The 27,138-nt window shown below is 27.2% G+C and overlaps 1 protein-coding gene across 3 annotated transcripts; it reads right to left on the bottom strand.

Annotated features, from left to right (window-relative positions):
• Positions 1–229: 229 nt before the first annotated feature.
• On the bottom strand, positions 230–26,819 carry LOC112682991 (guanine nucleotide-binding protein G(o) subunit alpha). 3 transcript variants are annotated; one of them, XM_025553796.1, is made up of 9 exons: positions 25,914–26,819; positions 23,585–23,627; positions 16,359–16,509; positions 9,030–9,190; positions 7,099–7,227; positions 6,906–7,035; positions 1,628–1,781; positions 1,091–1,293; positions 230–473 (listed from the first exon to the last, which is right to left on the bottom strand). In XM_025553796.1, exons 1-8 carry the CDS (start codon positions 26,029–26,031, stop codon positions 1,106–1,108), a joined length of 1,074 nt encoding a protein of 357 aa, XP_025409581.1. In that variant the 5' UTR covers positions 26,032–26,819; the 3' UTR covers positions 230–473; positions 1,091–1,105. The 3 variants fall into 3 exon arrangements, with proteins under 3 accessions (XP_025409581.1, XP_025409580.1, XP_025409583.1); XM_025553795.1 differs by having other exon boundaries at positions 238–473; positions 1,057–1,293; positions 25,914–26,818; XM_025553798.1 differs by having other exon boundaries at positions 240–473; positions 1,057–1,293; positions 16,368–16,509; positions 25,914–26,816.
• Between the last annotated feature and the right edge of the window lie 319 nt (positions 26,820–27,138).

Raw genomic sequence — 27,138 nt, 5'->3', positions numbered from 1 at the left:
AGTTTGGTCCTCACATACTCAAAGTATTTTCTAAATTGAATTTCAATTTTTAAATTGTCAAGTAATCTTACTGTGCGTATTGAAGCATATTAACTGATTTATCATAAACATGATTTTTTTTTTATACCTATTTTCTTGATTAGTACAAATATGTTTTGATAAAAAAAAAAGTACAATTTATAATATTAATTTTTTTTTTTACAAAATTAAGGAAGTTAAAATTGTATATAATCTTTTATTTTATTTTAAAATAAAATATGTTATATATCTTTCAAGCTAATTTGAAAATTGGTTCATAACTTAAAATTAATTAATAAGGATAGGTAACACGTTTATGGTACATTTTGTATAGGTAATATATGTGCGTATGTGTATTTTTGTATTGTACGATGCGTCTCCTTAAATTAACATGAACACCGAACTGGCCATTTTGGAAATGTGTGCATTGAATTTTCGTGTACTTTAAATCAAACCTATAAAAATATAATAATCATAGTTACCATATATTATAGTAAGAAATCGAAGAGTGCTAAGACAAAGATTCCATTCAATAAATATCTAATGAAAAATGATATTAATTAAATCAAAATGCGTATGTGATATTCAATTTCATGATTTTAAATACTGGTAAGTAAAAAATTATAATTGTTATTTTTATATTCTATAATTTAAAATTAACATCTTCTATAGTTATATCGATAATTATTAAAGTTACGTTGAATATTAATCAATTGTGAAACCGTATCATTCGAGTATAATGATGGAGATCGAATATTATCGTACTATGATTTTTAAAATAAGAAAATACAGTGTTATTTTTTAATTAATTATGTATTTAGATTTTTTATTTTTTATTTTTTTTTATTAACAAAACGTGAATAGAATAATAATGGCTCTATTAAAATGTGCATATTATTTAGAGAATCATTTATGTTACTCGTGAACTTAATTATAATACATACGTTGCAAGACAGACAGAATAATCAGGTTTGATGGGATAAGTTGTTAGTAAAATCAAAATAAATACAAAAACGGCAATCCTAACTGATAACGGACCTTTAACATGTGTCAAATGGTACATGGTGCTTACGACGCGGTGTGTGATCTAATACAGTCCGCATCCTCTCAGGTTGTTGGCAATGATGACGTCGGTGACGGCGTCGAACACGAATTGAATATTGTTCGTATCCGTCGCACACGTCATGTGACAGTAGATCTCTTTAGTAGTCGATTTGTTTTTGGCCTCGAACTGTGCCTGGATATAAGCAGCGGCTTCTCCATATTCCTGAGCTCCTGCAGGAAGAAGGAAAACGGTTATATAACGTGTATTCGATAATAATTTCAACAGAAAAATTATTGCAATAATACAAAACGAATATCATTATATATGCACATAGCCAACTTGTACATTTAGTGATAAAAAAAAAAAAAAAAACACAAATTATTATATTTAGTTCAAAACGCATTCGTACGATGTATTCGACATGAATGTATTTGTTGATAAGTACACAATGTTAATAATTGTATATAACACTGATAAAGCTATAAACGAGTAATTTTAAATTATATTATATTAAACCGAATATTTATATTTGTTAAATTTAAATGAAAATATAGTTTAACATACCTGCGTATTCCGGGAAACATATGGTGAGCGGTGATTTCTTGATTTTCTCTTCAAACAAGTCCTTTTTGTTCAAGAATAATATTATGGACGTGTCAGTGAACCATTTATTGTTACAGATAGAATCAAATAACTTCAAGCTCTCTTGCATACGATTCTAAACAAGCAATTTCATATTATTAAATATATTGGACTGTTGCCTATAATTGTTATTAATAATTTATTGCAATATTTTATATCATATAAGTACGTAGTATATAAGGGTAAATAATAAGTACAATGGTATATATATGTATGTAATGTTAGTTGAAAATTAACAACTAAACTTATACGATGTATAGCATTTTATTTCAATCAGAATCAATTTATAAACATACCAAATATATTTTAAATTCCACACTTTGATTTAATTAAATATATACTTAACGTATACTAATGTATAAATATTATATAATTAAAATAATAAATTTATAAATTAATTAAATTAAAAATAAAAATCAATAAAACAATATTTAAATATATGTTTAGTTAAGATTTGATAAGAATTATCAACTATCAAATTATAGAAATCTTATTTTATTTTAATTTTTTTAAATAATTGAGTATTAGAATGAGAGGGCGTGTTACAACAATGTTAAAAAAGATACCTATTTACACGCATTATTAATTTTTTTTTTATGCTTAATATACCAACTTGATATACTTGATTATATATATAAACATATATAAATCCATTATAACATTATTTAATTTATTAAGAACTCTTTTGTAATATAATAGTTGGAGAAGCTCCAACAGTAGTAATAATATTAATTTTAATGGTGATTTTGCAAGCAGCTAGAACGTCATTTTTGACAGTTAAACGACGTTTTAAACTACTATTTTATTTAGTTCATGTGTTTATAGGTCAGTATTTACACTTATATTATGAACAAATATTATAAGTAAATTAAATTGGCACATTTATTTAGTAAATAAAGTACTTACTAGTTTTATATGTTTTTTATAGCTTTAAAAAATATTATAAATTAAGAAACTTTATGTAGAATGTAGATTTTATAACTAGCCAGCCATGGTCCAAACTTTTGTAAAATTATTATAAGCGATTAATAATTTTTCATGAAAAAACAATAAAACGGAAATGAAAATTTTTTTTACATTTTTCCCTTTAGACATTACTTAAGGTTCTTGCTTTCGGTTGTACCTTTTAAATGTCAAATACTTATTTGAGTAATCTGATATGTGATTTTAAATTACAAATTAATATATCGTGTGATATTAATACAACTAAAAAGAGTGCTCAAGAATTATCAATAGATAAGTAGTTGTATACATATTACATTTTTTTTAGCCTTAAAATATGTAAAAAAAATTACTTATTTAAGAATTAAAAGACTTCGATTTATCAAATCTATTTTTTTTTTCAAGAATATTTATGATTTATTTAATCTTTAACTGACTGATTTTATGTATTATCTTTAATGACATATTTATCTAATAAGTATTTAAGAGTTATTAATATGGAAATTAAGTAAAACTACTTTTAGATTTAAAACAAGGTTTTTCGTATATTACTCTATGGATTTGGATTCTAAAATAAAACCCGTGCATTTATGAGTCAATAACATTTATCTAAATTTATTTTGTTCGAACAATTTTGACAAACGTTTCTATTGGACTACATAAGTTATATTTTTAATAGATTTTGGAGTAAGTGCTTAACTGAAGACTTTTTTTTTTTAAATTTTATTTTCACATTATTAAAAATTCTATGGATCCTTTTTTTCTCAATAAAATTATTACCTATAAAATTAACCATTTTCATCAAGTAATATAGTAATGACTTCATGAAATTTAAATAAAATTTATACTTTTTCGCAAATGGATATAAAAATAACAAACAACCCTACATTTAAATTTAATACTAATTTTAAATATCATTTTTTTTTTTAAATGCTTGATATTGCTAGCGAAGACAGATACGATATGATCCTGTGTACATTTATAATTTGAATAAATCGAATTTTAATAGTTAAAATTTTATTTACTTCCCTCAACTTTGTAATACAAAGAGACAAGAGTAAACTATTTACGCATTAATCAAATATTTTAAGTTGAAACTATTATGAACCCTAAAATATTCATTATCAATACATGTACAATAAATGTTATCATGTAAAATCACGAAAAAAAAATGAATTTATATAAGTATATAGTATTTTTTTTAAAAAAAGAAATAGATTTAAAACAATGGTTTACTATAATTGTCTACGTACAATGCATTTCATACAAACGAAATAATTTTAGATACGCAACTAACAACACGCTAGATAACATGGTTATATATATAATTTATATACATTGTTCAAGGGTTGACCATTTGTGTAGGGACGATGTAGATATCAACGAGAGGTGGTATCGATCGGGAGCGGTGTTGCCTTGACGACAACCAGCGCCAGTGTTGGAGATAAGATCTTCATGTGCATATACAGTAACTGTGTGCGTGTATATGGACTCTGGTGTAGGAGGTAACATCTCTTATATACAGCTGTCAGTTGAAGGTAATTAGTTATAAATAATATAAATCATTTATATATTGACTTATTGGGTTAGGTATTATTTTCAGAATTCTCATGTTTCATGATATTTTTTAAAAAAAACCAGTTTTTTTTTTATTTAAAATAGTTTTTAAAATGTCATGTTTTTATTTAATTACTTTAAACTATTTTAAAAATGTTTAAAAACAAGTAATCCCCGATCTATGTTTATAGGCAGTATCTCACGAAGCATATGCACACTAGCGACGCCCGATAAAGTCCATATTAATAATATTGAACAACGTACGGCTGGTGATTGTACTGTTTCCATTATCTATTATTCTATCTATTCTATGTCAATACCATAGATCAGATTAAACAAATAATCTAAATTGTGGTAATACAGTGTACCTAAGTGTATCAATACACCTTGTGATACACCTACACCACGTCGAGGCTACAGGGTCAAAAGTTATTGTCTTCGACTATTAGTTTTATCCAGGAGTGTATTGATACTTATACGCGGGTGTATGCCGTATGCCCGTCGGCAGATTTCAAATTTTTAACGTACAACTAATGTAAAATATTATTTTAAGGGTATGCGCTCCTAAAATAACTCGTAAACCAAATAAACTAATTTAATAGTTCATTGAAAAAAATTGTTATGAACTATGAAGTTTGAATGAAATATTTATATTTTGAAGATTATAGGGTACAGTTTACAGTTTAATTACAGTTTAATGTATTTTAAGTTTAATTTAGTAAATAATATTTTGAAAAATAAATGTTATTACCTAAATATAATATAGAGTATGGACTTCCAGCTTATGGTTCATAAATCAGCACCAAGCAATTTATAATGCGCGGCAAATGTATATCTTGTGGTGTTGTATTTTATAGTCTTATTAGAAGTTATAAACATGTAAGAGGTTAATTAAATTTATTCGAGTTAAAAAGAAAAAAATTTGTCGAGCGAAATGATAACATTTTTTTAGGATTAATATACATATTATATTAGTGCGTATACATAAATATATTTACCAATACACCACTGAATTCATCAGTTATTGAGATTGCTGCATAACTACTAACAGTTAGTTACTCTTATCTTATATGTTATGTATATTTTTATTACTTAGTTATAACTCGTAAATAGTGGTGGAACTAGGATTTTTTACGCCCGGGGAAAAAAATACGTCCTATCATAAATCAAAAATAAATTAACCTTCCATACAATTATTTTATAATAATTAACATACAATCATACTTATTGAGTTATAAACAAATTATCATGATAAAAAATTATGTATATAGATTAGATACTACAAAAATTATAACCTCTAAAACGTTACGCCCAGGAATTAATCCCCATCTCCCTCTTCCTATTTCTGCCCCTACTTGTAACTTATCATTTTTAAAATAGATTAATATTATTGATTTTAGTATTTACTATATCCTAATTCCTAAGTTCCAATATGTATAATACATAGTTCATAGTTTTAACTTTAATTATTAATTATTTAAAAATTAGTTAAATACACTTAAATAAAAAACATGTTTTAAACATAAGTCTTAAACGTTTTAAATAATATTGATGTAGATACAAATAAATTGTTTAAAATAGTATTAAAAATTTTGATTAAAATACTATGTTTTAATAAAACAATTATGATTATTTTTAAATATTGTAATAAAAACTAACATATATATATATATATATATATATATATAATAATTATACCAATAGTTATAAAAACTCATAAAATATGAAATGATAAATGAAAAATGCTCAAAAACGATTTGTCGTAACGGCACAAGATAAAAAACAAATCATCCAAGTTTTTATAAAATCAAAAGAACTGGAATCAATCTTATTTAAAATTCCTGATAAGTTGAACAAATGTATATTTAATCTGATATTCTGATTGACTGTAAATATTTAGGACGCCAAATGCCCTTAGTTATTTTTTTAAATTTTACAAACATTTTGCGATCGTAAATCATTCTTAGAAACTCAATAAATCTCTTGTCTTGTTCTATCAAATATATAAATGGTGTATTAAATTTAACTCGACTCGTGTATAGTATAGCAAGAAACTCAACAAGTTTGTTTTTAAGTAGTAAAAAGAAAAGTCTATGTAAGGTACAAATTTCATATCATTAAATATTATTATATTAGTATTTTGTATATTATGAGTATTTCTAATCAATAATCGTATTGCTATTGTCTTGGTTTGTAGAGTAAAATCAAATTAAATATACCTAAATTTTTTATCATATTTATCTACAATTATCAATAAAGTATCCCTATCAAAACTATAATTTTTTTACTGTATACTTTTTGTAAGTAATCATGTTGTTCATTATATTCTAAAATATAATTAATGTAAATAAATTTCGTAAACAAATAATTGCAAAAATGTTAAATTGAGTAAGTAGAGACGGAAAAAATATAATATTTAAAGTATAACTTAATATAGCAGTTGGGGATTTTAGTAGTCATCCCTATAACCGTTTTAATTGGCCTGAAGTGTATTTTAGTGGACTACGACAAATTTAGAGGCCAGAGTTCAATTAGTGCTATAGTGGCTATCGTACAATGACTATTAAAAGTGACAATTTATTAATGATCTACTTTATGTGTATCTGTTTATATATATATGTATACTAGTGTTTCTAAATTTTCATCAGACTAGAAACTTTATTAATAAAAGTAAAGCATTTATAATTTCAATGATATTTACCGTTGTTTCGTCTTCGTGTAACACTTGATCATATTCAGACATGGCTACACAAAATATGATCGCTGTTACGTCTTCGAAGCAATGAATCCATTTTTTCCTTTCCGATCGCTGACCACCCACGTCAAACAATCTATAGAAAGCGATTAAAAAAATATAATATTATAAATACCAATTATTATTAAAAGTGACTTACTTGAAATTTAGATTTTTAAATGAAAAATGTACTTCGACAATACCAGTGGTTTTAACTCTGGTACGCAATATATCCTGTTCGGTGGGCTGGTAATCTTTAGACCCTAACCTATCCAGATCGTCCAAAAAACTAAACAAAAATTAGTATGATTAACATTAAAATCTTATAAACATGAATTATAAGAAATCAACTAAATTGTAAACAGTGTACATAGAAAAAATAGTTTTGTTCCATTTCTTCAATAAATTAAAACTCAATATAAAACTAGATATATCTGAAATCAATACAATATAAATATTTCATATAAAATCCATATTTTTATATAATGAATTCTATATAAAATAATTCCTAAATCTAAATATTCGATATTACTCAAAAGAGTAGTATTAATTATAATGAATTACTTGTTTGGATTAAGTTAACCTCTAAGTATGACTTATATTCCATATGTCAAACAAATTAAAATTGTTTTAAAATATAATTTATAAATCTTTATAGAATTATTAAAATTACCAAAGGTAAAATGAACAATCATATTCAAAATAAACTATGACATAATTACGTTTGCAATTACTTAAGTTTTTAACCTATATATAATATTTTCTATAACTAATTATTATTAATTAGTTATGAGTACTTTTAGTTTAAGTTATATGAGTTGTTTAAGATTTTTTTAATTTTTTTTTCCTAGGTAAAAATAATACAGAGTTGAAAATAATATGAAATTTGCACGTGTATTTTGAAAATAATGTAAAAATATATGTTATCTTAAACAGGTAAGTACGATAATATTGGATATTTTCCATTTTTTTAGTGTACCTAGTACGTTTTCCCAGACACGACCATGGCGGCAGTCGTACGCGGCGGCGGCAGTGGTGGTATCGATCCAGTGACGTCATCAAGGACCACGCCCGACCGGCAACTAACCGTACATCCCTATCCAATATTGAGCTCAAACAGAACGGCAGCTGTTATAGCCCCTCGAAAGAATCACGTTAACGTATTTTAAAAGTAAATAAATAAAATCAGAATCCTCCTTAGCTTTATAAAGAAATAGAAAAAAGACGAAATTACTATGTAGGTCCATTAGTTTTTATCGTGTCTGAAAATTAAGAATCTATGAATGAATCACTTATAACAGAATCTATATAATAATTATAATTAAATAGAGGATTTATCATTGGACTATTACTATGTACTAATACGTAAAGATTAAAAGAAAAAATGCTACATTATACTAAGTTCATAAGTAAACACCATTTTGAATAATACACGAAGGAACTTTTTTTAACATCACACTAGATACCGATACTATGTATTCTCACTAATTATTTCTAGTTTAGTTTTCATTTATAAATGCAATACACTCAACCATATAGAATGAATGATTATTAATCAAGTTATTTTGTCAGATCGGTGACGTTATCATACAATTATATTGTTATAATTTGACTAAACATATTAAAAAAGATGTATTATATTTATATACGTATTTAATATAAAAATTATTTTTAATTTATGAAGACTGTGCCCAAAGAAAAACAAATCAAAAGTAAAATAAACACGAGATTCATTTTTTAACCGAATTATAAATATTTTCCAGTACAGAAAATCAAATAAAAATGGATATATTTAATATGTTCTAAAAAATAAAATAGTTCACCAAAAAATTATTAATTATTAGTTTATATATTTAAAAAAAAAAAAATGTTTATGCTATCGGAAAAAAAATTTCCGTGTTCGTACATCCATAATGTGCAACCGCAAAAGCAGATAGTATGTTTTGAAACGTTACTGAACTATTTATTCTCTATGTGGCTGTCATATTTTACAATTGGATTAACCAGAATTACATTTTATCTCACTATTAAGCCTATATAATATTTGAATAACAAAAAAATGTTTAAATTTTTTAAAAAATATGAAATTACTATTTAGCAGAATCGTTGAGCTGATATTCATTTGATCGAGAAAAGCACATTTGCACACCAGGATCGGCCCACAGTCTCTTCATAGCAGTCAACAATTCTTCTGAGAATGGTTCAGTATCTTCCATCCTTTGTATTACATCCAATACCATTTTCGCGTCAGTCTGTTGAAATAAAGAAGATAAAACAATTAATATCTATGAAACGTATTAGTAAATAAATATTAGAAGAGTATAAATATGTTATCTTAATACAAATACTAAAGGAATTCGAATTTAGCGGAAACTAATATCAACTTTAAAAAATACTCTGACATTTAAATTGGCTTATAAAGGAATGAATGGTTTATTTAATTACAATTGATATTAGATTTAATTAAATAATTGTACACCCTTTAAATGAATATAAATAACATAAACAAAATCATAGGTAAATGATAAAAATTGGATGTTACTAAATTAATTAATACATTTATTTGATAACTAGGTTCTATAAAACTAACTGAAACTTAATTTGATACCGTTTGTTATATACATTCAACTACATATCCACACACACAGATCATATTGAACATTATATTTTATATTTTGTTATCAATTATTCAAAATTTTAAGCTGATAAATAGTAAAAACAGTGATATTTTTTCAGTGAAAACACCATTACATATACAGAGGAGACTTAAAATGAATCTTTGTAAGATGTTTTTTGCGAATTTCTTAGATGAATCAATATGTAATATTGATGTTGGGCTTGTCACGCGTTTTTTCACACTCGAGTCGCCAGGATCATAAGACTTGATGTGACAAATCGATTTTGGTGTGAACTCTACAAGATAAACAAATGTGAAATATATTTGTTATTATTTCATATAACTGATTAATTAACACGGTTTTTATTGTAAAATAATCATAATTAAATGAAATTTATTTGAAATTCAATGAAAATCATGTTAGTCAATCAGATATTTGAAATAACAACAAATAAATTTCACCTTTATTTATCTTGCAGTGTTCACATAAAAGTCGATATGTCACACCACATCTTATGATCCTGGCGACTTGAACGTGAAAAACGCACGACAAGCCCAACATTGATGTCAAATATTGATTCACGTAAGAAATTTGTAAGAAATATCTTACAAATATTCAATTTTAGTCTCCTCTGTATATATAATAGTAAATTTAATGTTAAGCCCGTTATATATTTATTAAATACAAGTTAAAATATAGAAAAACGGTATTATTTATAGTTTAATTATAATTGTACTACTACTAGTTATTATTATTACCTTCAATTCATATAAAGAAAAATGTAAACTGTCGATTTATTTCAATATACTTATATCGACAAAATAATCAAATTTATAAATAAAGAATGAGCTATCTAAGTATTAAAAACATAAGATTCTGTTTCATATGAAACATAAAGTAAATTAATAATATTTTAATAAATTATTTGTTTAATATAAAATGAATAAATAGCCATACGTTAATCTACTTTGTCTGTAAATTTAAAAATATAATTTCTAAAATTATAAGACATAATACAACAAATTTTTAATTTTAATATATAATAATATTGCAATTTGATTATCTTCCCAAAATAGTATATGATGTTTTAAAATAATTCAACTCCTTTATTTATAAATTTGTATTTTTAAAATAGTATTGTTTATTATTATTTGAAGTAAAACTGCTTACTGTCTATGTGTTTTTTTTAATTTTTATAGCTCAATACTTAATAATATAATACAATACTAACATTTTGTTTTTTCTATCTTAACGTATCAGATATATTGACTTCTTATAATCAAAAAGAATTATTGAATCAATTAAATCGATTTTATTTGTACTATACTCATAAATAATATGTATAGTATTATTAATAATAAATTAATAAATTATTAAATTTATTATACTTTTGTTATTATTGATTTTTTTTTAGTTTCTATTTTTCGTACTATTTCATAATTTCTCCCGTTATTAATTATGTATTACAATTTTTATTTTAAATACCTATTGCAGTAATATTTTTAATAAATTGTTTTAGTTTTATACACAAAATAAAACAACATTTTTAGTATTATTTATAGATATGAATCAAGAATAAGAAAATAAATAATAAAATATATAGGATAAAAATTGAAATTTATTAAATACAAAGTAATTATGTTACATGATGAATACATACAAATGTTTATTTATATAAATCGAATAAATTATTAAATGATTTAAATCATATAATTAATATTTTTAATTTATTTATCTACATACTTAACCTTATTTTCTATAAAAACACAGACGACCTTTATACCTTGAAGATATTGTTGGGCGTTAGTATTATATTCATACAATCATAACTAATTTTAAATATCCTACCACTAAAACTATGAAACTAAGAACTTACTGGAAAAAAAGACTTTTAACTTATAATTTATTACTCATAGCATGATAAATTGGCACTTTTTAGTGAAATTTCACAGTCATATAGTGCATACATACTACGTATTCAACAACAAAGTTATTAAATTATGTTTAATTTTTTTATGCATTACCATCTACAAGATATTATAATATTCTTGTAATAAACCAAAACATAATATAACCATGTTTATGAAGTGTCATATGGTTTCTTTACTTTGATTAAGTTTTAATATAAATACATTTGTATAATTTGAAACCTTATATATAACGTGGGAGATTTTTTTTTTCTTGTATTATACTTGAAAAAATGTTCAAAATACTAAATATAAATAAATCATTATATTTTAAGTAGTTAAGTATTCAATAGATAGTTCATTCCTAAATATATTTTCTATTTTACGTGTATACGTTTAATTATACTTGAATTGTTGTGTCCAATAAATAGGTAATCAGCAGTAATTAGTGTTGTACGATTAATGAGATTTTACACACACTGAAAACTGTTGTCTGCTGTCAAGCTGATAATACTCACCATTTTAATACCTACTATGTCATAAATTTTATGAGAATATGAACGTGGATAATTTATTGAGCATTCTAATCATTAATTTTTAATTTATTATTTACTAATTTAATTATATAAAAATTAATAGGTGTTAAAAAATAAACAAAATTAAAAATCAATAACATTTTGAACTAATACTGTAGAAGTTATTTTCTGCTAAGCCTATATTTAGTGATGAAACATTTTAAATGTACATATTTATATTTAAGTAAAAATCTTTCAAGTGGTAGGTAACTTTTGGTCAGTAAAACTATTAAAAAAAAAAAATCATTAATTGAAGGCTACTTAAATCATGTAAATGTTTATGGATATAGACTAACAACTTAATAAAAGTACCGAAGGGGTGATCAACCAGTTCAATTAATAAGGATAGATACAAAGTTCAATTTAATTCTATTAAATAATTTTAAATTATAAGTGAGCATTTTGGTATGAGGTTTTAATACACATTTGATAATCGATAAATTATAACTCAATTTAATTGGTTTATATTACATCTCTATAATTTTAAATGAACACACAACCAACGAAATAATAGATTGTATTAAAAACTGTAATCATATTTTAGTATATGTATTATACGAGTAGGGTTGTGAGTAGGGGTGATATTGGGTCACCCCATGGGCCTTTTTTTTTTTTTTTTTAACTTATGACGTTCATTATCATAATTTGTCATACCTTTTGAAAATAACGTTGCTTATAAGAAATATTACATTTTTGTTGTTCCAATATATGAAATATCCCCCCCCCCGTACCGAATTCCTGTGCACGCTATCGTACACGAATGACTAAATGTTTATTCTATATCATCTCGAGTTTTTATAAATAAACTGTAAATTAGTAATGACTATTCAAAATTGGTTATATATATATAAATAGGTTTTAGTAGTAGGTATTTCATCATTAATGTGGCACACTAAAAGGGGATACTGAAAAAATTCCTCTCCAAAACAAGCCGGAGAATTTAAATAACGAAATTTAATTTCAATTTGATATTTACAGGATTGTAATAAAGCTTAAAGTCACTAAATATAAAATTATAGATCGATATTTTAATATTATTACTTATTATTTTTTTCAAAATAAAAACTCACGTAATAAAACTTGGACACATAATTACTTAATTTATTCTTGAATTATACGGTTAAAATATCATATAACTTCATTGTTAAGCTTAAAGATTAGATTAAAATAAAAAAAGTTAGGTATATATTTTTATTAGGTAGACAAAAATACGATTGGAAATTCAAACGGTTAAGAAAAAAAAATCGATTGGACGATTTTTTAATATTCAATATTTTGCATAAAATTTCAAATTAATAGAATACAAATCTTATTTTATCAAAATACTGTCTCGATGAAATTTGACTATGTTTTCTATATACCTTCACATTGAATAAATTTATAAAAAATCTTAAAAACCCTCCTAATTCTTCAATACTTTACTATACTTTAATTTATATTATAATTAGAAACTTAATGAAATATTTGGTCCATTTTTATCTTAGTAGAACGATTGATCACAGGAAAATATTATGTTTTAAACCAATAAATTACTATAAGATTTCAAAAATTCATCATTGATTTTATAATAACTACAATAATATAACTAATATGATTTTTTAAGATTATAGTTTTTTTTTTTTTTTTTTATAAATGTATGAAAACCAAAAGTAAATTTTTGGTTCATATTACTTTGAATACTTGAATTCGTATTTAAATTGTTATTAAATATATAGTTTAACTTAAAAATCTCATGACTGGATTTATGGATATAATATTTATAACATTCATCAAACATCATAAAGTATTCACTTGAAATTCTACTTAGGTTACACAAAAAAATATAATAATTAATATGATTACATTTTCTAATAATATTTTAAGTTAAAATTGAAATTATTGTCAATTTTATTGTTTGAATGCACTTAAAAATAATTAAAATATTTTCTTTCTAATCATATATAAACACGTCATAAATGTGGTTAAAGCCCTTATACCACCGGTTATGACGTCACTCATGCAGTATCGTATTCATGATATTTTTATTGTTATTCACAAACTATGCAAATTTCTTATCGCAACTAGACTGAACAAACGTGGTACCATGTTATAACTTTGGTGTATTCATAAAATAAAAATAAGCTAGAGACAATTTTTTTAATGTAAAACAATATTTTTTTTTTTTATTTCACGTATATCATGCAATTTCTGAGAATGTATATAATATTTGAAAATAATCATACATAGCAAAATTTGTTATGTTTAATTTATTTATTTTCGTATTGCATCAATATAAGTTAACTATTTAATAGATATAAAATTAAATATGATGGTAGAATATTTTTCTGTCTATCTTACGCATATTGGGTTAGGTATATTTTATACTTTTTTATGTATTTAATTAATAAATAATTTATAAAATATGGATGAATTTGGAAAATGAAGCATTATCTGAACATATGTTATGCTTTATTTCAATCCTCAAAAGTTTTAATGTAGTATTGAACAAAAAAGTATTCTCTAAAGATCGCATAGAAGATTTGGGTTGTGAATCCAATTACAGAAAGTACTAACCACTAAAATGTATCACTCGAATTATGGTAACTAATGTAAATTTTAAATCGATTTTAAATATGAGCAATTCAAAAGTTTTCAGAAAAATGAATGTATAATATTTTTAATTTTCAATTAATTTAATTTAATTCATTTAATTAATTCGATTAATTCACCTTCAACAATATATATTTTTGTTATTCAGAAGTTTTAGCCCGTATATTTCAGAATAACTACAGAAACAATACATATGCTTTCCGATTGCGTGCGAATTATGATAACCGAAATTAGGACAATGTTGTCGGGACCCTATGCTTCCCCCACAGCATATGCGCGCGTTATACACCCATTTCAATTAATTTCCGAGATTTCCATCGTCAGTAACTATAGACTGTCGTCCATCGTAGGTCAAATTAATTCATTGTATTACGTGGGTAAATGCATGCATTTATATATATATATATATAATATATATATATATATAACGTTGTAATCATATCGATACTGCACTAATTTCCCTGTGGGAAAACTTTGACTAAACTACGAATTTTATTTTAGCCGATACAACGTATTTATTATTGTAATAGTTGGTCAAGGTTTACAAACCAGATATAATCAATAAGTCACTAATTTTAAATTATTTAGTAATGTAAAAAAATAAAATTTAATTTAAACACTCAACGCGTTACCAAAATTGTACGTAGAAAAATATTCCAACGAGTTTTAGATAATTTTATCATACCCAAAGCACAGTTATTTTTTTATTTTTTTTTTACTGGATACATGATTACAGTATGTAAAGAAAGTTTTTTTAGAAATATTATATTAATACCATACTAATATAAATACTATATTTGATAATGAATGATAAGTTTTTTTTTTTTTGTAAAATCGGCCAATGATTTTATTGTATTAAACAAAATGAGTTTTAAAAAATGTCAGTGAACAATAGTTGACAAATGTAGATATTGTGGCGCCAACATAATATCTATAGCTATCTTAATAATACCAACAGTAATAAATTAAATTTTAAACATAACTCTTTTTTACTACGATTTGCGTGCGTTTCTACATTATGATCGCGTGTTATAACCAAAGCTTAAATTATTATCATTAACATAATTTAACTTAATGGTTATTAGTGGTTAGTAGTGGTTAGTAGTGGTAGTAATATTATATTATTTTATTAATCCTACTAGTATACTAAATTAACAAAAGACATTTTTCTTATGAACGTATATATTTTGGAAAATGTAACCTATAGTAAATTAAAATGTTTTGAATTACCTACGAAAGATTACATATGATAGGTATAAGATTTTTATTTATAATGAAATTAACTTTAATTTTGTTCATCCTGTAGAAATTACACAGAATTCTAAAAACATATTTTTACTAGTAAAAATAATGGTGGGATTAAGAAAGCTACAAAATATAATACTGGCTGAATAATAATTGAACCATCAAGTGATTATATATGAAGAAGACCATTGCGTTATAATTAGTATATTTTTGAGTGAACTGTGTGATTCAATGAAATTTTTTAAATTTTTTATATCATTTAATTGACTTATGAAATGTGTGTTTATGATACGTTGAATTATAATATGGGTTAGTGATAGCTTATAATAATAACAAACTAGCATCAGTAGTCGTTATAACTTAACCATTATTAATCATATGATGAGTTTTATTTGGCTTAGAGAAAAATTACCGATAACATAATTAGTTGAAAGATTCAATCATTTTTTATATAATACAAATAAATTATGAAAAGAAAATACTTGCTTTTCTTACCTCCCGTTCGTTGGTGCCGAATCCAATTCCAAGATTTGGCATTGCTCTCAATATAGCAACCAGTGATTGAACTGTATTGCTGAACACCACGGGCCTATATTGTTTAAAGTCTTCTGACGTAAAACCGCTCTCGTGTATAATTCTGAAAAATATATGTGATTTTAATAAAAAAAGAAAAAAAAATTTTTACAATACAATTAAAAGTAAAATTTTATCATATCATAAGTATACCATCGACTTATAGGTCAAAGTAGATATTTTAAATTAATATATCTTTGATAGAAATTTTGATTTACTGTATAAAATTAATAAAGACGTATTTTAAAAAAGAAACAAACATTATTTTAAGATATTTTTTTTTTAATGTTTTAACAAAGTTGATACTACACGAGAAAACAGTAGAAAAAATAACACACGAACCTTCTTTGGAAGAGCAAACGAAGTTAAACTTGGTTTCAAACGCAGAACAACAATGATTATAGGAGAAGATGGAACTTTATTAACCGAGAACGCAAAAAATAGCAGATGAGTTTAAAAAAATATTTAAGACTCTATTAAATCAACCCAATAGAAACACAACCATCAAAAAACGTGCCTCAGTAAAACAAAACTTAGAAACGCCAACAAGAGCAGTAGATATTGCCGTGGAAATGCTCAAAAATGAAATAGTGGTGGGAGAGAATGAAATAGTGTCTGAGTGTCTTAAGAAAGAAGGACCAAAATTAATAAAACAGCTACATAATCTGATAAATAAATATAATTTGTGAAAAGTGAAGAAATATCAAGTTCATGGCGTACATCTGTGCTATGCCCTATTTTTAAAAAGGGAGATCTCATGTATTGTAAAAATTACAAGGGGATCTCATTATCGAATTCTTCATACAAAATATTGTCTTATATTCTATTCAATAGAATAAAACCTTATTTACACGAAATAATTGGAGATTACCAGACAAGATTTATGATAGGAAAATCTTCCTTGGATTAAATACATATCATTAAACAAATTACTGAGAAAAGTCACGAATTTGACAAGGATATATACCTCCTCTTTATAGATTTTAAAACTGCGTATGATTCAATTAATAGAAACGAACTATGGAATGTAATGTGCGATTTGGGTATACCTGAAAAGCTTATGAGAGTAATACGGGCATATGTACAGGGATCAAAGTGCAAAGTGAAGTTTAGAAACATAATTTCGGAAGACTTCGATGTAGTGACTGGGTTAAGGCAAGGAGATGCCTTATCCCCTGCGTTATTCAATATAGCGTTGGAGTCAGTCATCAGAGATACCTTGGCCACAACAAATGAAGTTGAAATCGGAGTTGAAAAGTAATTAGTAGTAGCCGCATATGTAGACGACATAGTCATAATGGCAGAAGATGAAGAGAATCTAAAGAATACTACAAAAAATCTACTGGAAAATGGAAAAAAAATAGGGTTAACAATAAACGAGGATAAGAAAAATACATGGTCATAACTAGAAATAACAGCAGATCAGGACATTTGGATATTGACGACTACAAATTTGAAAGAGTGGATAATTTCAAAAAATTAGGGGTGGACATTAACAAGGAAGCTAATAGCCATAACGAAATAAATATACGATTAGCAGCGGCAAACAGATGTTATTTTGGATTGGTACCTCTTTTTAAATTAAAGATTTTATCATGGAAATCAAAAATAATACTGTACAAAGTCCTAGTGAGACCAGTAGTCTTGTATGCATATAGTACTTGGGCTACAACAAAATCAGACGAACTCAAATTTGCGATCTTTGAACGGAAGATATTAAAAAGATGGACCCAAAAAGAACAACGAAGATGAATATGAGATGAGGAAAAACCAAAAGATTAAAAACCCATATGAAGAAGCAACCATCAATGGAGTGTTAAAAAGTAGTAGATTGAGATGGGCTGGCCACGTTTGGGAATCAGAGAAAATAATTGGACAAGTTACAGAATGAAAACCAAACACAAAAAGACCAAGAGGACGTCTCAGACAAAGATAGAAGAATAGAGTGAACAAGGACTTAGAAGAGCTTAGAATTGAGAACGGAGTTGAACTGGCTAAATAATGAGATCAGTGGAAGCAAGTGGTTGATGCGGCAATGGGACTAAATGGCCTGTAAAAACGCCATAGAAGATACTACACGAAAATGTTGCTTAATTTTTTTTATTTTACTTTAAATCTTGAAATTTTCAAAAACTATAAGAACTAATATGTGAAAAATAAATATTAATTAGTTATTACTAAGGCTGGAATTTTAATGCAAAAGTATTTTTTTTTCTGATGTACTCAACACATAGATCCGTGAGTGAAAATACGTTTCAATTAATACTGTTTAATTTAATTAGATTTTATTTTGCATTTTTTTGTTTTTTTTTTTAACAAATTTAACTTAAAAGGCATTCTTAGGGTATGCTTTGTTGTTTTTAAGGCATTTTTCAAATTTTCAAAGCATTTTATCTATAAATTAGGATATTCGATCACTCGTTTTGACGTTCACTCAAAACTTGCATGTTATGTTTGTAATCTACTAAATTGGTAAACTAACAAATACGAGCATATCAGCCCCCATATACCTGTTTTATCGAATGTATAACAAAATTTAAATAATCGAAAGATTTTTTTTAATTACAAGAGTCCAACGACGATCATAACAGCGAATTATGAAATAAATTAAAACCTATTTATTATTATTATGTTAAATAAATAAAATTAAATATGTTTGGTAACATGATTTTTATAATATCGCTTTTTAACTATAATAAATACCTTTTTTAACACATTTTGATAGTTCCTTTTTTTTACGATTTTTAAAGCATTTTTGCAATTTTTTTAGAGCTTTTTTTGCTACTTTTTAGAGCATTTAAATCTCAGCCCTATTTATTGCTATCAGTGTTTAATTCACGAGGGTGATTTGAGGAGGTGGGGTAAAACTACCCATAAAAATGTATTTAATTATTAATTGTTTATTCTTATGGCCTACCGTATATCATATACTCCTATTGCCAATAATTTAATATATTTCCCCGGTATAGAAGGCCTGGAATAAACACTAATTACAGTACTTTTAAAAATTGGCTTTAAATACACTTAAATTATTAATTAAAAAATAAGTGTTGTTTATGTTTGTATTTAAGTTCATAAAATATAAAAATGATAAAATATCATTCATATTTCCTTAATAATTATGTAATGGTAAACTCCCAATGACTGCCCAACATGAATAGATTTTGAAATTGGAAAAAATATCTAAGACTATTTAGAATTCTAAGTTCAGAGAATTATATAGAAATTGAAGTTCTTCAAGTAAAATATTCAATAAATGTTAAAGTTTATAAAGAGACAGTGAATGATTGACAATAAATCGGTATGCGAGTAACTAACAAATTGATAGAATTTTGCTTACGATATGTTATCCATTTATAAAGTTTTAAGTGAAAATGCTTAACATGGAACGTTCATATACTTTATTAAAAATATATACTGAAGGTACTCTGGTTAATACATAGTATTTATGGAAAAATAATTCTAAATAAATATTAGTAGTGTCACTTATATAAAATTTGAATAAATATCAGCTATATAACAATACAAATTAAAAATAAAATATTCGTAAGTATTCGAGAAAAAAAAATGTTGCCACATATCAAACTTTAAAATTTTTATGAAACAAATTGATTAAGCTATACTTTCCAGATAACATATTATATTAATATCAACATTTGATAATGACTAAAAGTAAATTATACTAAAACAAATGAAAATAATTAGAAAAATAATAAATATAAGCTACTACGTGACAAATTTTAACATTCATTTTCCTTACTTTTGTAGAAAACCAATTCAGAGAATCGAAAAACGGTCATGAGAACAATTTTGTCTTAATTCTTACCAAAAAATTGCAGTATGAAACTTTTGTACAAATATCCACTAGAATTCATATTTAAAATAAAAATAACTTGAAATACATAAACAATTCAAAGTTAAAGTTTTAAGTTTATATAGCACAACACATGACTCCAATTTATTAAAAATAAATCGATGGTAACTATAAAATATAAAAACTACTCGTATATATGAAAAAAATAGTATTTCGGAAATATTCTGAGCTTCAGTTCTAAAATAAAATTGGTTTGAAAATAAATATATTACTATGTATAAGATATATTTAATCAGAACAAAAAAAATAAAGGGAAAAAATGAAAGTCCAGAAATGTATTTAAACTCTCCTCATCTTTAGATAAAAATGCAGAATGTACAACTAACATACATAGAGAAAAACTAACACGGAGAAAATTAAAACTGAGTTTTTGATTTAAAATATATTAATTACAACTATTTAATAACTAAGTACTTTAAAAGTAAAATATAATTAAGCATTACAAAACCTAAAATACATTTTTAAATGGTTCAAATTGCAAGCAGAAGTAATTTAAAAGGAGACATAGTATTGAAACAGAAATTTTCCTTAAATAACTTCTTAAAATGTTAATATTATAAGTATATATCGTTTGAATTCCAAAGAATATGTATTGAAAACATCAATACTTTTTAACATTTCAGGTTTTAATGTCAATCCATCAAAAAAACATATGGCGTTGCAATATTTCTAATGAATTCTGTTTCCGGAATCTAAAAATACAACACTATCGTAATCCTTTCGGGAAAAGCCACGTTTCATAATACGGTACTGGTCATTGATGGGCCGGTAGTGGTGGCGTTCGCGTGTGCCCAGTGAGACGGGAGAGCGTAGGAGTATCGATCCTGCGCCGCCACCGCTGCCGAGGAGTCATCAAACCTTGTTTTGTGGTACACATTAACATCGTTGCTTTTAAGTTTAATACAGGGGCGTGGTCGGTCTCATCAAACCTAGTAGTAGTGATGTTATTTTTACTAGTATCGAACTATTTGTAATATTTCACTTAAAATTGTTGTATTTAATATGTATAGGATGACTTATACTGTATACTATAATGTATATAATGATATAATCTATAATGTATTTATAATGTACACTTAAATAAGTTGAGAAATCTATAATTGATACAATGCATTCTAAGCGGAATTCTAAGACTCAATTTAATTGACAACATTTTCTATTTGTCAGTAACCGAATAAATGTAAGGTCATTTTTATAAGTTTAAAAAGTTTAAAATATATATTAAATATTTGTATAAATATTTGGCCTGAACTAAAAAAAAAAAAAAAACAATGATCTCCAAATTAAATATCCAAAGCAAAACTAACCTAATCCGAAACCTATTCAATCCAAACCTATGCATACCTTAAGGTACTATAAATATATATTTAGAATATTTTATGATATATATATAATAAATATTTCCAAAACTACCTCTCCCAGATATTCTCCAAGCTTTTTATTTTAGAACTATCGACCATATCCCTTTCAACTGATTTTGATTTTAATGGTTCTCATTGTCTACGAGTTAACATATTCAAAACCATGAAACGATAAAAAATAAAAGAAAAAATTAGTAATTGGTTAGTATTTGTAAATTAATACATGTATAAATAAATAGTTTATAAATATAAATAAATAAACTATTTATTTATATATTATAAACGAAACATAGTAGGCCTGACATGATAATTCAAAATACATTAAACAACTAAAGTGTATTGATTAAGAACTTAATTTAAATAAAAATATAATTAACTACTGTTCCATAAGAAAAAAATCAATTAAAATAAATTATGATAGTTGTTTTTATTATTAGTTTTTAAAAATTTTAAAATATCATTAAAAGGTCGATTAATAGACGCATTTGTATTATTAAAAAAGCTAGTCACTACGTAACATAATTTAATTATATTTATTTAATATATAATAGATAAATAGAAAAACAGTTGGATGCCTTAACAACTTTATCAAACATTCTTTTTTTCAACATTTGTTGTAGGTTCATTTTAGAATAAATTAAAAATTCTAAATAATAAACTATCATAGTAATACTTCTTCCAAATTAAAAACTATTGTTATATAGTAAATTAATTGCAAAATATTGAGTTTTATACAAAAATTATTCAATTCATAATGGAATTCACAATTAACTTATACCTATTTAATTTGACTGCAACTTCATTAAAATAAGTAGTTCATAATTTTATGCAACAATAAAAAAAAAAATCCGTTCAATGTCATTAATAGCTCTGGTTGCAGATAATCACGTTTGAAAACAAAGAAAAATTTAAACTTTTAACCCCTCGAAAATCGCATGAAATCACCACTGAATATTATTTATGCCATACCTATCAAAATAAAACAAATTATAATTTTCACATGTGGGAGATAAATAATTTATAATGATCTAACTTTTATATTATTATTTCTGTAATATCTATTTTAGAATAAATCACACCTTTTACTTTAGTATAAAGTTATAGTCGTCTGATCTGCGGCTTACGCAAAACTCCCTTGTTAGAATAGAGGTTACAATGGTTACAATATACTTAATGATACACATTTCAGCAACGAAAAATAAGCTACTGTGGTGTGTTATTGAACGATATTTATTAGTTATAACTAAACATCGATATTTGTTGAAATAAGTTTAAGCTCCATTAATCCACCACCCACCTTGGGTCAATCATATTTTTTTCTAGTGAAAGAATATATAATCGCATTACATAGGTAGGTATATTATGTATCTATATAATTACATTTTTATTAGAATTTATACAAAGTTTCCTTTGTTTAGAATATTTTCTAAATTAGTATTTTTTAAGGAAATTATATAGGTACGTTTAAATGTATGCTTCTAGAACTATTAGTTAATCGAACTAAAATTTATATTTTATTGGATTGGTTTCGAACTGTATTGAAAACCATGAAAATATATTTAATAAATGCTTTAATAATATAGTGATTAATAGAAAACTATTTATACATTGAATTTTTTTTTTTTTTAAGTAGATCATCAATGATTCTATACATATCAAAATTATATAATATTTATAAAAAAAAAACAATTTAAAATAATTTTATGGTAATATAAGGTTAGATATTAATTACCGGAATACATTTTAATTCAAATGAATTTCAAACACTTATTATCTAATAATAGTTAACCCACAATATATTAAATACAAAAATGCATTAAAACTAGTTTATTCACTGAAAGAATCCTAAAAATTTATATTGATTTTTATCCTAAGAATATGAAGAAAATATAGATGTAACTCACTTCATCTGTTTGACTATTGTACTTTTCCCTGATTCTCCAGCACCTGAAATAATAATAAAAATCAATTATTTTATTGAATTCGAATTTCATATTTGCATATTAACGTATTATAAAACTTGTTACGAAAGAGGATACATTTTATCATTGATAATATGAGTGTGTAGTACTATAATGTTGTTGACCTGTGTGGAATGTTTAACCTTCAATGATAACATTTTAATCCAAAAATTCTAGAACATCACGTTATTGTTTTGAATGATGTTTAATTAAAAAATTATAATAATGCAATAACAATAATTATATTTAAAGAAAATCCGATTCAGAGAAATAATAATTTGTAACGAAATTCTACGCCATCATAATCATCGAGATTATCTTTGAACAGATTAATTGATAATTCTATTCAAATTTTTAAACTGAGTCGACCGATTACTAGATTCAGTATATCTTAAACCATTATACAGTAGCCATCAGTGAAGAAACATATTATTTTAAAAGATCGTATAATTTATATTGTTACTCGATAATCAATGTTTAACATTGTCTGGCAGTTTATTTTATGTATATGTGTGAAAGTGTGTATCGTAGAATATGTGTATATTTTCACACAAACACACGCAAACATCGTAAATTAAATAAAAAATATTTGATCAAGTTTTATAACCATTATGGTTTTATAGACTGCACCATAAAAACGAAACCAACAAATATAATATTGACCTAATTTTATTTTCATATAAATACCTAAATATCGAAAATCGTATAGCCCATCGAAAACTTTTATTATACTTCGTCTGATTACGTATAGGTAATGTGACCATATTTTCTTTGTTAAATATGATGAAATCGGTCGAATCAAGTGTAAGTTTATGATTATCTCCAAAAATAAAAATAAAAAAAACATGTCTCTGCGAGAACAATTATTGTATTATAAATACGTATACCGATGATTAAACTATTGTTATTATAGCGATATGAAATTTATTGTCCGTTAAAAAAAAAAAAAAAAAAAAAAAAATCGGGTGGTTTAAAAGGAACTCAAACTTTAATACCTAACATATATACATCCACAGTACGTGTGAGTATTTATTATTACTGTACATAAACACTCGTTACTCGTGTATATGTGTGTGTATATACATAAACTACATTACGTTACCATTACTGGCAGCACGCGCTAAAGGGTCGGCCACGGCGGCAGCGGCGGTAAATCGATTTCTGGCTTGTGTCGGGGGGAGGGAGAGAGGGAGAAAGACACGGGAGTGCCACTTCTGATAGAAACCGTTCACCTATATATATATTTATATCAAAACTTATGTATATAATATAAAATATATTATGTATTTATATATATGTTACATATATGTACACACACCTATGGATTTATCTTTATTATATATATATATATGTATAAAATATGTACACATCGGTATATTAATATAATACGTTCTAAATGGAAGAAGGCGATAGGTTATTAGTGGTCGTTGTGTACCGCACTCATAGACCACTACTCCGTGCGCTCCGATCCCTGACGAGAGGGGTAGCATACTCGCAACGAGTGTGACTAGACGGACGGATGGACGGGAGAAAGAAAAACGACATCAAGTGGGGGCACTTGTAGCCACGGCGTGCTTCATCTTTTTTTTCAGGTACATAACGACGACAACGACAACGTAGAAATTGTCTCATCGACCCCCGGAGAGGATGTTATTATCGCGAAAGAACCATGTATATAAAAAGTATGTATACGCTAGAAAATGTGAAACAGACGTTGGACCTTCAGACACTTGCCAGGGAAAAAAGGGGAAACAGAAAAAGTTATCGCACCAGACACGACGACCCATAGGAGAGACCTCGAAAGCAACATACATACACAGACACACATTTACGTCCGGCTTCTAACACCGAAATAATCTTACACACTTACACACCGGGTTAGATCCCTTGCCAAAAAATGCCTCTCGGCCAGCCGTCTAGTCTAGTGCACGCGAATTATTGCAAAGCACAATGTACAATGTGTGAGCGTGTACGTATTTATGTGTGTTCCTGCGAGATGAACATGCGATTGAAGTACATTATTATTAAAACATTATCGTCATTAAATCGTCTTTATTGATATTTTATGCTTGCGGCCAAAGAAAAGTGCATTCACAATGAACGTAACTTGAAGCACGAAAAAAAAAAAAGAACCAAAACACGAGAAAAATTCAGATATAATAAGACGTACGCGCGCCGCCGGCGACAAGACGTCCGCGTCAACTCCGTCGGTGAGGGGAATCATGCTGCGAAAGGAACGTGGCCGCTAGGGCAGAGTATGATGTTTGCTCACCTAACAACAGCAGTTTTATGTCTTTGGCCGCCTGCAGGCCGTCCTCCCTGAGGTTCCTCTCGATTTGCCTGCTCCGCGCCAGGGCGGCCCGTTCCTCCGCCGACATAGCGCAGCCCATCTTCCGGCCGACTTTCGCTAGGGCTGAAATCTTTATGCGCGCGGCTATTATATGCGCCGGGAAGTATTCGCACCACGACGATCACGCACCACCCGACCACCGTTAACCGCAACGGTGCCGCACCGGTGTTGTGCCTCCGGTCATCGAGACCATCTTCTGTTGTGCTCGTAATGACGCATGTCCCAGGCGATTACGGCGAGACGACCCTCTGACCGACCGGGTTTCCGACGGTGGTCCGCGGGTTCTCCGGACAAGACCACCACCGCCTCCTCCTCCGCCACCTCCTCCTCCTCCTCCTCCGTCACCAACTCCTTGGACTTATTTCGCAGCACTGCGGCGAAGCACACGCACCGGATAGACTCGTTCGCGTTCTCACACGCAGAGATGAACGGCGGAGACGACTGCGAGCACAGCGCGCGACGAAAGGATTACGTAAAACGGATATTGACGCGTATAAAAATAACGAAATGATTGTTAAAAAAAAAAAAACCGGCGGAACTAGTCGTATAACAATGGCACACGCGGCTAAGAATATAATACGGGACGCACACACGCACACACACACTCCGAACTAGCGCGAGTTTATAACGAATAAATAATATAATATCGAACCGGAGGCTAGTGGTTATTTGGGTAGGAGACCGCTGTGCGCTTGTGAGCGGCGGCGACTGCGGACGACACGGAGCAAGCGCAAAACGCGAACTGACGCCCGTCCGTGTGCGCGCGCGCGCGATATCGACTATCCAATCGGCGCGTGCGTGCGTGTGCGAGCACGACCGTACGTACGACGGACGAGTGTGTGTGTGTGCGAGTGTGCGGCGCGCGCTCGGGCACCGGCTGACCGTGGCCGCGGCCGCGCGTCCGGTGTGACCAACCCGACGGTCGAGCCACGGCCTCCGTGCACCTTCTGCCGACCAGTTGGCGCCACTGCCGGCATCAGGGATCCGCTCGATTCCGTTCAGTGCAACACCCACACGGGCGGGGACCGGCGAACGGGCGGTGGTTCTAGCGCCGCGGCGCCGCTGCCTCAGATGTTCCGGGCGGTCGTCGTCGATTTCGCTTTTTATTCGTTTCATCGTCCGTTGTCATCGGAAGTCGCACGCTCCT

The sequence above is a fragment of the Sipha flava genome, unplaced genomic scaffold, assembly GCF_003268045.1.
Source record: "Sipha flava isolate LNK unplaced genomic scaffold, YSA_version1 217_pilon_pilon, whole genome shotgun sequence".
NCBI classification, from domain to species: Eukaryota; Metazoa; Arthropoda; class Insecta; order Hemiptera; family Aphididae; genus Sipha; species Sipha flava.
The sequence above is the reverse complement of the archived record's forward strand: the minus strand, read 5'-3'. Positions and strand labels throughout refer to the sequence as shown.

Coding starts and splice junctions, on each gene's coding strand:
- LOC112682991 (XM_025553796.1), bottom strand. CDS start 26,031: ATGGGCTGCGCTATGTCGGCGGAGGAACGGGCCGCCCTGGCGCGGAGC. Junction 7,036..7,098: donor TTTAAAAATCTAAATTTCAA/GTAAGTCACTTT, acceptor CGCTTTCTATAG/ATTGTTTGACGTGGGTGGTC. Junction 1,782..6,905: donor TACACGAAGACGAAACAACG/GTAAATATCATT, acceptor TTGCTTGTTTAG/AATCGTATGCAAGAGAGCTT.